Source organism: Salvelinus namaycush, chromosome 33, assembly GCF_016432855.1.
Source record: "Salvelinus namaycush isolate Seneca chromosome 33, SaNama_1.0, whole genome shotgun sequence".
NCBI lineage: Eukaryota > Metazoa > Chordata > Actinopteri > Salmoniformes > Salmonidae > Salvelinus > Salvelinus namaycush.
Window position 1 is genome coordinate 4,193,868 of NC_052339.1, and position 12,305 is coordinate 4,206,172.

General features: G+C 48.9%; 1 protein-coding gene across 1 annotated transcript in view; it reads right to left on the bottom strand.

Annotated features, from left to right (window-relative positions):
- LOC120027643 (rab effector MyRIP-like) overlaps positions 1 to 12,305 on the bottom strand; it is a 136,045-nt gene that overhangs the window by 14,151 nt on the left and 109,589 nt on the right. Inside the window, exons 4-7 of the mRNA XM_038972640.1 lie at positions 3,976 to 4,056; positions 1,137 to 1,234; positions 865 to 945; positions 534 to 707 (exon numbers count right to left, since the gene is read on the bottom strand). Coding sequence (XP_038828568.1) covers positions 534 to 707; positions 865 to 945; positions 1,137 to 1,234; positions 3,976 to 4,056 — 434 coding nt within the window. The remainder of the gene's footprint in view (positions 1 to 533; positions 708 to 864; positions 946 to 1,136; positions 1,235 to 3,975; positions 4,057 to 12,305) is intronic.

Genomic DNA, 12,305 nt, shown 5'->3' on the forward strand with positions numbered 1-12,305 from the left:
GTATAGTATATTATAGTGGAGCTTAGTGTAGTGTAGTATAGTATATTATAGTGGAGCTTACTGCAGTGTAGTATAGTGGAGCTTATTGTGGAGTAGTATAGCCTTGTGTAGTGATGTGCATTGCGTAGGGTAGTGTAACGTAGTGAAGTGTAGTGTAATGTAGCGTACTATAGTGTAGTGTATTGCAGTGAAGTGTGGGGTAGTATAGTGTAGGGTAGCGTACGGTAGCGTACGGTAGTGTAACGTAGCGTAGGGTAGTGTAGTGCAGCCTAGTGTACTGTAGAATACTGTAGTGTAGTGTGTTGCGGTTCAGTATAGTACAGTGTAACATAGCTTAGTGTAATGTAGTGTAGTAAAGTGTACTGTATTGTAATGTAGTGCAGTGTAGTGTAACGTATTGTAATATAGTGCAGGGTAGCGTAGTGTAATGCAAAGAAGCAAAGTGTGTAGCGTAATGTAGTGCACGGTAGCGTAGGGTAGCGTTACGGAATGTAGCGTAGCCTCGTGTAGTGAGGGCTTCCACCCAGACTGACCCAGAGGGAGTAGGAGCTCTTGAGGTGGGCCTGGTTGGCCTGGGCCAGGGTGCTGTGAGGGTGCTGGCTGGGGGAGGACAGCTCACTGCCCTGAGGCTGGCCCTGGCTCAGTCTCTGGGGCCACACAAAATCATACTCTGTCTGCATCTCGGAATGCTTCCTCCTCTGGATGATCTGGGAGAGAGAAGGAGAGGGGGGAGAGAGAAGGAGAGGGAGGAGAGGGAAGGAGAGAGAAGGAGAGAGAAGGAGAGAGACAGATACAGAATGAAAGAGGGCAATGCTAATGTGATGTGATGTCACCAAAAACGTCACACCCAAACATAAAATGTACTTTTTGTACGATGGTTGTGGCCAGTTCCTCTATAAGCTCTTCTTTGTGGTCCCGTAGGTAGCGAGCCTCATTCTGCTTCTCCTGCAACACAGAGACGTCAAAGCCCGGTCAGAATTACCGTCAAACAAGCTTTTCTACAAGCACTAAAACCAAACCTCATCCCAATGGCTCCAAACCAAAAGAGACAGGGAGAGAGGGATAGAAAGAGAAAGAGAGAGGGATGGATGTATCGGGAGAGAAAGAAGGGAGGAAGAGAAGGAGTGTTGTCTCACCAAGCTGTCACTGAATTCCTCTGCGTTGGCGATGGCTTCCTCTATGGCCTCCTCAGCAACGCGCAGGGCAACCGTGAGGGTCTCTGCCATGCTGTGCCCTGCCAACACACGCACCAACACGTTTACTTACAGCCCTCTCAGGAGAGGTCATTAGCTAAATGGCAGATTTAATTAGAGATACAGTATACTAGACAAACAAAACATTACCGTTGCAGAGAAAATGCAATTAGTGCTGTCTGAGTGTGTGCGCGAGTCTCTCGCTCTCTCTCTGTACGTGAGCGCATTTGTGTTTGGGAGTCTGTTTTAGAGGGGCAGATAAACACACGGTGGTCTTGTCTATTTGCTGTGGTGACTCATGTCAGGGCTGTGGTGGAGTGCTGCTGTGGTGACTCATGTCAGGGCTGTGGTGGAGTGCTGCTGTGGTGACTCATGTCAGGGCTGTGGTGGAGTGCTGCTGTGGTGACTCATGTCAGGGCTGTGGTGACTCATGTCAGGGCTGTGCTGCTGTGGTGACTCATGTCAGGGCTGTGGTGGAGTGCTGCTGTGGTGACTCATGTCAAGGCTGTGGTGGAGTGCTGCTGTGGTGACTCATGTCAGGGCTGTGGTGGAGTGCTGCTGTGTTGACTCATGTCAGGGCTGTGGTGACTCATGTCAGGGCTGTGGTGGAGTGCTGCTGTGTTGACTCATGTCAGGGCTGTGGTGACTCATGTCAGGGCTGTGGTGGAGTGCTGCTGTGTTGACTCATGTCAGGGCTGTGGTGGAGTGCTGCTGTGGTGACTCATGTCAGGGCTGTGGTGGAGTGCTGCTGTGGTGACTCATGTCAGGGCTGTGGTGGAGTGCTGCTGTGGTGACTCATGTCAGGGCTGTGGTGGAGTGCTGCTGTGGTGACTCATGTCAGGGCTGTGGTGGAGTGGTGCTGTGTTGACTCATGTCAGGGCTGTGGTGGAGTGGTGCTGTGTTGACTCATGTCAGGGCTGTGGTGGAGTGGTGCTGTGGTGACTCATGTCAGGGCTGTGCTGCTGTGGTGACTCATGTCAGGGCTGTGGTGGAGTGCTGCTGTGGTGACTCATGTCAGGGCTGTGGTGGAGTGCTGCTGTGGTGACTCATGTCAGGGCTGTGGTGGAGTGCTGCTGTGGTGACTCATGTCAGGGCTGTGGTGGAGTGCTGCTGTGGTGACTCATGTCAGGGCTGTGGTGGAGTGCTGCTGTGGTGACTCATGTCAGGGCTGTGGTGGAGTGGTGCTGTGTTGACTCATGTCAGGGCTGTGGTGGAGTGGTGCTGTGTTGACTCATGTCAGGGCTGTGGTGGAGTGGTGCTGTGGTGACTCATGTCAGGGCTGTGCTGCTGTGGTGACTCATGTCAGGGCTGTGGTGGAGTGCTGCTGTGGTGACTCATGTCAGGGCTGTGGTGGAGTGCTGCTGTGGTGACTCATGTCAGGGCTGTGGTGACTCATGTCAGGGCTGTGCTGCTGTGGTGACTCATGTCAGGGCTGTGGTGGAGTGCTGCTGTGGTGACTCATGTCAAGGCTGTGGTGGAGTGCTGCTGTGGTGACTCATGTCAGGGCTGTGGTGGAGTGGTGCTGTGGTGACTCATGTCAGGGCTGTGCTGCTGTGTTGACTCATGTCAGGGCTGTGGTGGAGTGCTGCTGTGTTGACTCATGTCAGGGCTGTGGTGGAGTGCTGCTGTGGTGACTCATGTCAGGGCTGTGGTGGAGTGCTGCTGTGTTGACTCATGTCAGGGCTGTGGTGGAGTGGTGCTGTGTTGACTCATGTCAGGGCTGTGGTGGAGTGCTGCTGTGGTGACTCATGTCAGGGCTGTGGTGGAGTGCTGCTGTGGTGACTCATGTCAGGGCTGTGGTGGAGTGCTGCTGTGGTGACTCATGTCAGGGCTGTGGTGGAGTGCTGCTGTGGTGACTCATGTCAGGGCTGTGGTGGAGTGCTGCTGTGGTGACTCATGTCAGGGCTGTGGTGGAGTGGTGCTGTGTTGACTCATGTCAGGGCTGTGGTGGAGTGGTGCTGTGTTGACTCATGTCAGGGCTGTGGTGGAGTGGTGCTGTGTTGACTCATGTCAGGGCTGTGGTGGAGTGGTGCTGTGGTGACTCATGTCAGGGCTGTGCTGCTGTGGTGACTCATGTCAAGGCTGTGGTGGAGTGCTGCTGTGGTGACTCATGTCAGGGCTGTGGTGACTCATGTCAGGGCTGTGGTGACTCATGTCAGGGCTGTGGTGACTCATGTCAGGGCTGTGGTGGAGTGCTGCTGTGGTGACTCATGTCAGGGCTGTGGTGGAGTGCTGCTGTGGTGACTCATGTCAGGGCTGTGGTGGAGTGCTGCTGTGGTGACTCATGTCAGGGCTGTGGTGGAGTGCTGCTGTGGTGACTCATGTCAAGGCTGTGGTGGAGTGCTGCTGTGGTGACTCATGTCAGGGCTGTGGTGGAGTGCTGCTGTGGTGACTCATGTCAGGGCTGTGGTGGAGTGCTGCTGTGGTGACTCATGTCAAGGCTGTGGTGGAGTGCTGCTGTGGTGACTCATGTCAGGGCTGTGGTGGAGTGCTGCTGTGGTGACTCATGTCAAGGCTGTGGTGGAGTGCTGCTGTGGTGACTCATGTCAGGGCTGTGGTGGAGTGCTGCTGTGGTGACTCATGTCAGGGCTGTGGTGGAGTGCTGCCGTGATTACTGTGATTCAGTGGCCGACTGGGAGGGTCACAGACCTCTGGAACAAGAGGACCATGCAGCAGTACTGCTGTGTCATGCTGTGGCTATATGCAATAAGCTAGTATGATGAAACAGATATAGCTAGTATGACCATTAATCATTGGTTGGGTTCTATATGAGGTGGTGTACCTTCACTCTGCCTGTAGAAGGTTGAGTCACTGCCACAGACGCTGCCATCGTTGTCATTGCTTCCGTCGTGAACACTGCTTTCTACAGGGGAGACAGACACAGATGTTAGAGGTCAGAGGTTAGCTACGGACTGTGCTGGGAGGTACCTCGGCTCACACTGAGAGAAACTAACCTCAGCCTCATCAGCAGAGGAGAGCAATGATATGAAACAGGAGGAAACAGCAGAGCAGAGAACCTACAACACTGCCCCAATTCATTTCAACACATCCCTGAACCCATTCTGTCAGCCGTGTGTTGTGTACTGTAGTGTATGTGTGTGTGTATGATCCGTCGGTGTGTTCGCCTGTGTAGTGTCAACTCTTCATAAACCACACCCCATTGCAGAGGGCCATTTGTTGGCAGACATGTATCCCATAGGGCCATCTGTTTTCTCCAGGAGGTCTTTCATTGACATTTTAGGTCCTCTCACGGGAACAATCGACTTCCTTCAATTAGCAGCTAAGATCCACAGCTCTGGGACAAACACCGGTGGTACAGCTGAAATGATCACCCTGCCACAGCTTGTGCCTCTGAAGTACTGGGCTGAACTGTGTGTGCGTGTAGAGAGGCAGAGGCTGTGACGACTTCAGCGGTGACACAAAACACTCGGAACCTAGCAGTGGGAGTCGCAGCAGGCCACTAAGACTCCTCTGAGTGTCTGTGTGCAGTGAGGCTGAAACTGCAGTGACATTTGGGACAAGGCGAGCAGACAGACTTGCTTGTGTTGGTCTGTCTGTCTGTAGTGGGACTCTGCTTGGTCAGGCATAGGACAGGTTGACTTGTGTTGTCACAGTTTTAGTCCTGTCCGGCTTAGAGGGAGTGGTGAGTCTTTCAGTTCTTCTTTGATCCGACAAGAACTCCCACCAATGACATCCTCGTCCACATCACTGTCCTGTGTCCTCCCGGCCTTCCTCTTCCTCCCCTGTTCCTCCTCCTCTTTCTGTCATCTTTCGACCGTCCCACCACACCTCTCCGGAGTATGTTTGTCCATTTGATGGCTTGTTTGTTCCCCCCTCTGATAATAAGTGAGATTCGTGGCCCCACAACTCCACCACAGCGTAATGGTTTAAGTCAGCTTCCTGAATGTGTCTCGAGCGCTTCAGGTCAGCTCCAAGGCCTCGCTCTCCTCTGCTCTGTTTTAGATGCAGGGTGTGTGTGTGTGTGTGTGTGCCTGCTCATTGTGACTTAAAAGGAGAGAGACAGCCAACAACAACATGCAGTATATTACCCAGCATAAATAAAGCCTGAAATCATGGATGCAGTAGGACGGGGAGATACACTGGCACCGCCGACGATGACCGCATCCCAATGAAGGTAATGGAGCAACAACAATGCCCTGTAAACAAACAGGATCACAAGACGGAGGCTGTGTGGTATTTTGTTTACTGACACAGTGACGCTTTTCCGTTTCTTTCTTTCGTTTTCTCACTTTCCTTCTCTTTTTGTCTACGTCTCTCTCATTCACACACACACACACACACTCTGAGGATGTGAGAATTAGATGTAGGCAGACAGTCAGACAGACCGAACACGTGAAACCCGCAGATTTAACCATGACACAACACCCCGCCACGACATGCACTGTCATGACCCTCTCCTGAATCGTTTCGACCCTCCCAAGCCTTCACGCCGAACAGAGCCCCTCCCCACCTGCACTGGGCGTGTCCTCCTCAAACCAGGAAGCTTACGTCATCTCATGTCTGTTTATTCCAGAGAGATGGAGAGAGATCTATATTCACTGTTCCTGTTTCATTTCTTCTCATTGACCACGGTCTCACCTTTTCCCCACAGACGGCTCGGGAGGGGAGTCACTCGATATCACCATGACTACCCTGCCGACGGCTACACTGGGCTGTGTGTGTGTGTGTGAGACACTCCTGTCGGTAAAGCTCCACTTAAAAGGTGAAGTTCCTCCAGCAGCAGTTCAGACAGCTAGCTTTCAATTATACTAGAGCATCTGCCATCGCACGCTTTCCCAGCATACCCACACAGCTTTCAGCAATGACTGGGCCTTCATTTACACCATGGCAGCTCACACACCAACAGAGAGAAAGAGAAAGAGAGAAAGAGAAAGAGAGAAAGAGAAAGAGAAAGAGAAAGAGAGAGAGAGAGAGAGAGAGAGAGAGAGAGAGAGAGAGAGAGAGAGAGAGAGAGAGAGAGAGAGAGAGAAAGAGAGAGAGAGAGAGAGAGAGAGAGCGAGATTATGAATGAGAAATGCACAGACAGAGTAAACCTGACCGCTCCATCTGCTGCATGTTGTAGTGAAACATACTGGCCAACAGGGGCACTGCAGATCAGGTGCCATTAGGGGTTGAGATGTAATGGGCATGGTGGATTTCTGTTCTGTTCTCCACCTACTAATTCTGTTCTGACACCGACAACGCCTCTACAATAGTGTGTGCGTGCGTGTTGGTTTTTATGTGTCCTTAAACCTCTTCAAACATCTGACAGACAGTGACAGATGAATATGTCTTTGACATCAGAGTCACTTAAGGTCACATCATGACATCACCTCAGGCTTCTGTGGGACCGTAGCACTACACTATGCCATCCCGTAAACAAACAGGCACACATACAAACCCGCGCGTGCACACGTACGGACACACAGACGCACGGACCACACACACAAAAGTGCATAAACACACACACACAAACAAACATGCTCACACAATCCTTTCACAAACACACAACTACTCAAGTCCTGGCAGACATATCGCAGATACACTCCTGGTGCCGCATGTCACAGCGTTTGGCATTGCGTGTTTCGCCCCACACACACACACACACACACACACACACACACACACACACACACACACACACACACACACACACACACACACACACACACACACACACACACACACACACACTTCAGGACAGGGCTGTGTGTGAGTCACTAATGTTCCAAGACCAGAGGCAGCAGCAGGAAGCAGGAGAGAGACAACCAAGGTCAACAGTCACTGATTCACTGGGTTGGCTAGGGCTATACGTATAGTACCTATAGTACAACCAGAAGGCGCTCACCGAACCAACTGATGTCATGACATTTGTCACGTTTCAGGCCGACTACATTGTAGCCACTGCATTGCATGGAGCAATGGATGCGTGTCACGCCGCTGACTGTGCAGGCAGGCATCAGATTGCTAAATCATATTGTCGGGATAGCTCATAATGTTAAACGCCTGTCCGGACGTGGTGCGATCTGGCAGGCGTCTGCAATGTAGTCAGCCTGGAACGCGGCCACCGTGTTTGTTTGACCTCACTTCTCACGGGACCAAAATTTGTTGAGTCAGCATTGTTTCCACATCATGTCGCCGTACCTTATCCAAACGACCACGTTTCGTCAGCGTTGCATCACTGAATTCGTGTTTGTTGACAACACAATAAAATATCAATCGAGGCTGGATGTTGATCTGATCTCTTTGCCCAGTGGGATGGTCCTGGACGTTGGAGTCCCTAAGATTGTGCAGACGGAGAAGGGCGACATCTTACGAGTTCTAACCCAACTTTGCTATATAGTGACTTCAATTAATCACATTTATCTTTACTTTTTTGTACAGAAAGTTCATAGTATCATCACATATGATCCCCAAGCACTTCTGGACATCCGATCGAAAGCTACTAACCTCGATTTCGACTTCAAATATGACTTCAACCAACTCAGCTGTTCCACTGTTCATACCGGACCCTATTCCTTTGTTCCATGGGCTACCAAAACACTGCAGGCATAGATGGGGGAGACGAGGTGGATTCCTGGTGAAATTGAGGTGGAGAGAAAACCGAATGGAGCTCCCCTCCGTTCTATTGGCAAATGTCCAGTCACTGGAGAATAAGACGGATGAGCTTCATTCGAGAGTCTCCTATCAGAGAGACTTGAAAAGCTACAATACTGTGTCTTCCTGAAGCGTTGCTGGATGATGACGCTATGCAGTAGTACTCTGTCGATTCTCCATGCAGCGACTGGATCGGAACGTGGCTTTGGGGATGTCGAAAGCAGGTAGAATGTGTTTTTTAAAAATAAATAACAAATGGTGTGCTGCTTCAGGTGTGAAGGAAATCTGGAGCTTTTGCTCACCTGATATAGAACACCTCATGGTAAGCCGCAGACCCTTTTATCTACCAAGAGAGTTCTCATCCGTAATTATCACCGCTGTCTACATCCCTCCACAAACCAACAGCACTCTGGCACTCAACAAATTGTATGGGGCCTTAAGCAAACAAGAAACCGCTCACCCAGAGGCAGTGTTTCTGGTGGGTGGAGACTTTAACAAGTGGAGACTTAAAACCCTCCTACCTCACTTCTACCACCACGTCTCCTGCACCACTGAGGGTGTTAAAATTCTAGAGCACATTTATTCCACCCACAGAAACGCATACAAATATATATTCCCTCGTCCTCCCTTCAGCAAATCTGACCATGACTCCATTATCCTGCTTCTTGTTTACTGACAAAAACTCAAACAGGAAGTACCAGTGGCAGGGCTTGCAGATGATAACGGGTTACAAAGGGAAACCCAGACTTGAGTTGCCCAGCAATGCATAACTCCCAAATGAGCTAAATGCCTTTTGTGCTCGCTTCGAGGAATATAACACAGTGCCTTGCGTGAAAGCCCCTGTATTTTCGGATGACTGTGTGACCGATGTGAGCAAAATGTTTAAACAGGTTAACAATCACAAGGTCGGCGACAGAATACCAGGGGACATACTCAAAGCATGCTGGAGATCAGCTGGCAAGTGTCTCACAGACATTTTCAATCTCTCCTTGTCCCAGTCTGTAACCGCAACACGTTTCAAGCTGACCACCATTGTCCCTGTTCCCAAGAGCTCTAAGGTAACCTGCCTAAATTTCTATCTGTAATCATGAAGTGCTTTGAAAGGCTGGTAATGACACACATCAACACCATCTCAGACACCCTAGACCCACTCTAATTCACATACCGCCCCAACACAATTGTAATTGTACTTAACACTGCCCTCTCCCACCTGGACAAGAGGGGAAATAACTATGTGAAAACACTGTTCAGAGACTACAGCTCAGCGTTCAACACCATAGTCCCCTCCAAGCTCATCTCTAAGCTAGGGACCCTGGGACTGAAACCCTCCCTCTGCAACTGGATCCTGGACATCCTGACGGGAAGGTCCCAGGTAGTAAGGGTAGGCAACAACACCTCCGCCACGCTGACCGTCAAGACGAGGGCCCCTCAGGGTTGTGTGCTTCGTCCCCTCGGGGACTCCCTGTTCAGCCACGCATGACTCCAACCATCATCAAGTTTGCCACGACGGTGGTAGGCCTGATTACCGATGGCGATGAGTCAGCCTAAAGGGAGGTCAGAGACTTAGCAGTGTGGTGCCAGCACAACAACCTCTCCCTCGACGTCAGTAAGACCAAGGAGCTGATCGTAGACTATAGGAGAAAGAGGGGAGAGAACGTCCCCATCCACGTCGATGACGGGGCTGTTGTGGAGTGGGTCGAGAGCTTCAAGTTCCTTCAGGTCCACATCACTAAGGACTTAACATGGTCCACACACACCCGCACAGTCATGAAGAGGGCACGACAACTCCTCTTCCCCATCAGGAGGCTGAAAAGATTTGGCCCTCAGATCCTCAAAAAGTTCTACAGCTGCACCATTGAGAGCATATTAACTTGCTGCATCCCCACTTGTAATGGAAAATGCACCGCCCTCTTGACTGCAAAGCGCTACAGAGGGTGGTGGGGACAGCCCAGTACATCACCGGGGCCGGTGATTTTCCTGCCATCCAGGACCTCTATATCAGGCTGTGTCATAGGACGGCCCGAAAAATTGCCAAAGACTCCAGTCACCCAAACCATAGACTACAGCCACACCAGTTGCCACACCAGTGGTATTCGGCGCATGGAACAAATAAAATGTGACTTGAGTTGTAATGATTGGGGAACGTTATCTTGTGGTTCTGTGAATGTTATCACATTGTTCTCCATAAACATTTACGGTGCGCCACTATCCCAGGGATGCCCACTTGCTTCTGCTGTAAAACATTATAGTAGTTTGCGCATGTGGGTGTATTAAACCTAGATTGCATTAGGTCGAGTTTGTTCTTTTCACTGTGTGGTGCTGGCTCTGTTTGACAATTCCCGGGCCACACTGAGGCTGGAGAACAGAGACCTCTAGGACACACATACGAACAGACACATGCAAACATACCCTGCACACAGAACAAGCTGTTCCCTCTCAGTCTCTAATACAGAGAGTGGGATTTTTAGAGGTGACAAGGACTGGCTGTTTCTTAGGCTGTGTTTAGACAGGCAGCCCAATTCTGATCTTTCTTTTCACTAAATGGTCTTCTGACTAAATCAGACCAGCTTGGAAAAAGATTGGATGTGAAAAGATAGTGAGTCAGAGCTGCGTGCCAAATGTCACCCCATTTCCTATATACTCTAGTGCACTACGTTAGACCAGAGCCTCATACGGAATAGCCATTTGGGACGCAAGCAGGAAAACACGATGCGCTCTCTTTGACAGCGTGTTGATTGCTTAGTGAAAGTATTGCACGAGTCAACGTGTTGCATTTCCAAACAAGCAATCCCGTAGCTGTCACATAGTGTGTACAAACACGGCTCAAACGCTCCACATCTTTTGATAAATACTGAACAGAAATATACCTTGGTGAGAATTGGTAAACATAGATCTTTTCAGATAGCCTATTCTCTATAGATGGACAGGTCTAGGATGAATGTTTGAGTCTAGGATGACGGGTCTAGGGTTGAATGTGTAGAGTAGTAGGGTAGATGTGGTTGGAGTGAGACCCTGACATATTGCATGTGACTCCCTTCACCTCTTCGCCAATGCTTTGGGTTATACATGGCCCATTGTGTGGCTGCTCCGACCAACCCTTTATCCATGTTTAAAACGAGCACACATACGAACGAACGGACACTCGCACACAGGCAGAAACAGCGCACGCACGCACACACACAGGTCCCTAGGGCCACATCCATCATATAAGTTCAGCAGAACTGCTGCTTGTAGGTCACACTGGTACAGATCTTAAATTTCACTGCATACGACGAATACAGTTGAAGTCGGAAGTTTACATACACTTAGGTTGGAGTCCTTAAAACTCGATTTTCAACCACTAAACAAATTTCTTGTTAACAAACTATAGTTTTGGCAAGTCGGTTAGGACTTCTACTTTGTGCATGACACAAGTAATTTTTCCAACAATTGTTTACAGGAAAGTGCTTTGGTTTTGTTCACCTGGCCACTGTTTCCAAATGCTCACTTTTTCCACATTTTTTCCCCAAAACCATGAGTCAAAGTCTTGTTCTGCTTACAGGGTACAGACACCAATATATGATTTTGTAATTTGGGTGAATTATCCCTTTAAAAATGGCAACGGCGTTAAATCTAACCTTCATTCACCTGTGATTTTCAAGTGAGCGGAAAGTGATCTATTACTTTCAAATACTATCTGCTCTTTTTCGAAGGCGCTTGACTTTTCCTCTAGTTTGTCAAAAGCTCCTCAACTCAAACCAACAGCTGTAGTCAGATAGATCTCCCTACTTTCAGATCAATCGAGGTATAGTTTGTTATGTCAATAAAATGTGCCTTCATACATTGTGGGCTCAGATCAGTGGTGTAAAGTACTTAAGTAGTACTTCAAAGTATTTTTACTTCAGTCGTTTTTTGGGGGGGCATCTGTACTTTACTTTACTATTTATATTTTTGACAACTTCTACTTTTACTTCACTACATTCCTAAAGAAAATAATGTACTTTTTACTCCATACATTTTCCCTGACACCCAAAAGTACTTGTTACATTTTGACAGGAAAATGGCCCAATTTACACACTTATCAAGAGAACATCACTGTTCATCCCTACTGCCTCTGATCTGGCGGACTCACTAAAAACATATGCTTTGTTTGCAAATTAATGTCAGAGTGTTGGCTATCCGTAAATAAATAAGAAATTGTGCTGTCTGGTTTCCATAATATAAGGAATTCAAAATTACGAATACATTTACTTTTACTACCTAAGTAGATTTGAGCAATTCCATTTACTTTTGATACTTAAGTATATTTAAAACCAAATACTTTTAGACTTTTCCTCAAGTAGTATGTAACTGGGTGACTTTCACTTTCACATTTTCGATGAAGGTATCTTTACATTTACTCAAGTATGACAACTGAGTACTTTTTCCACCACTGGCTCAGATAAAAACAACATGTCTTCATCCAGTAGTTCTACAGCACCATCGCCTTGACCCATTATGGGTACATCTTTACAATCTCTCCCCTTTCAATCTAAT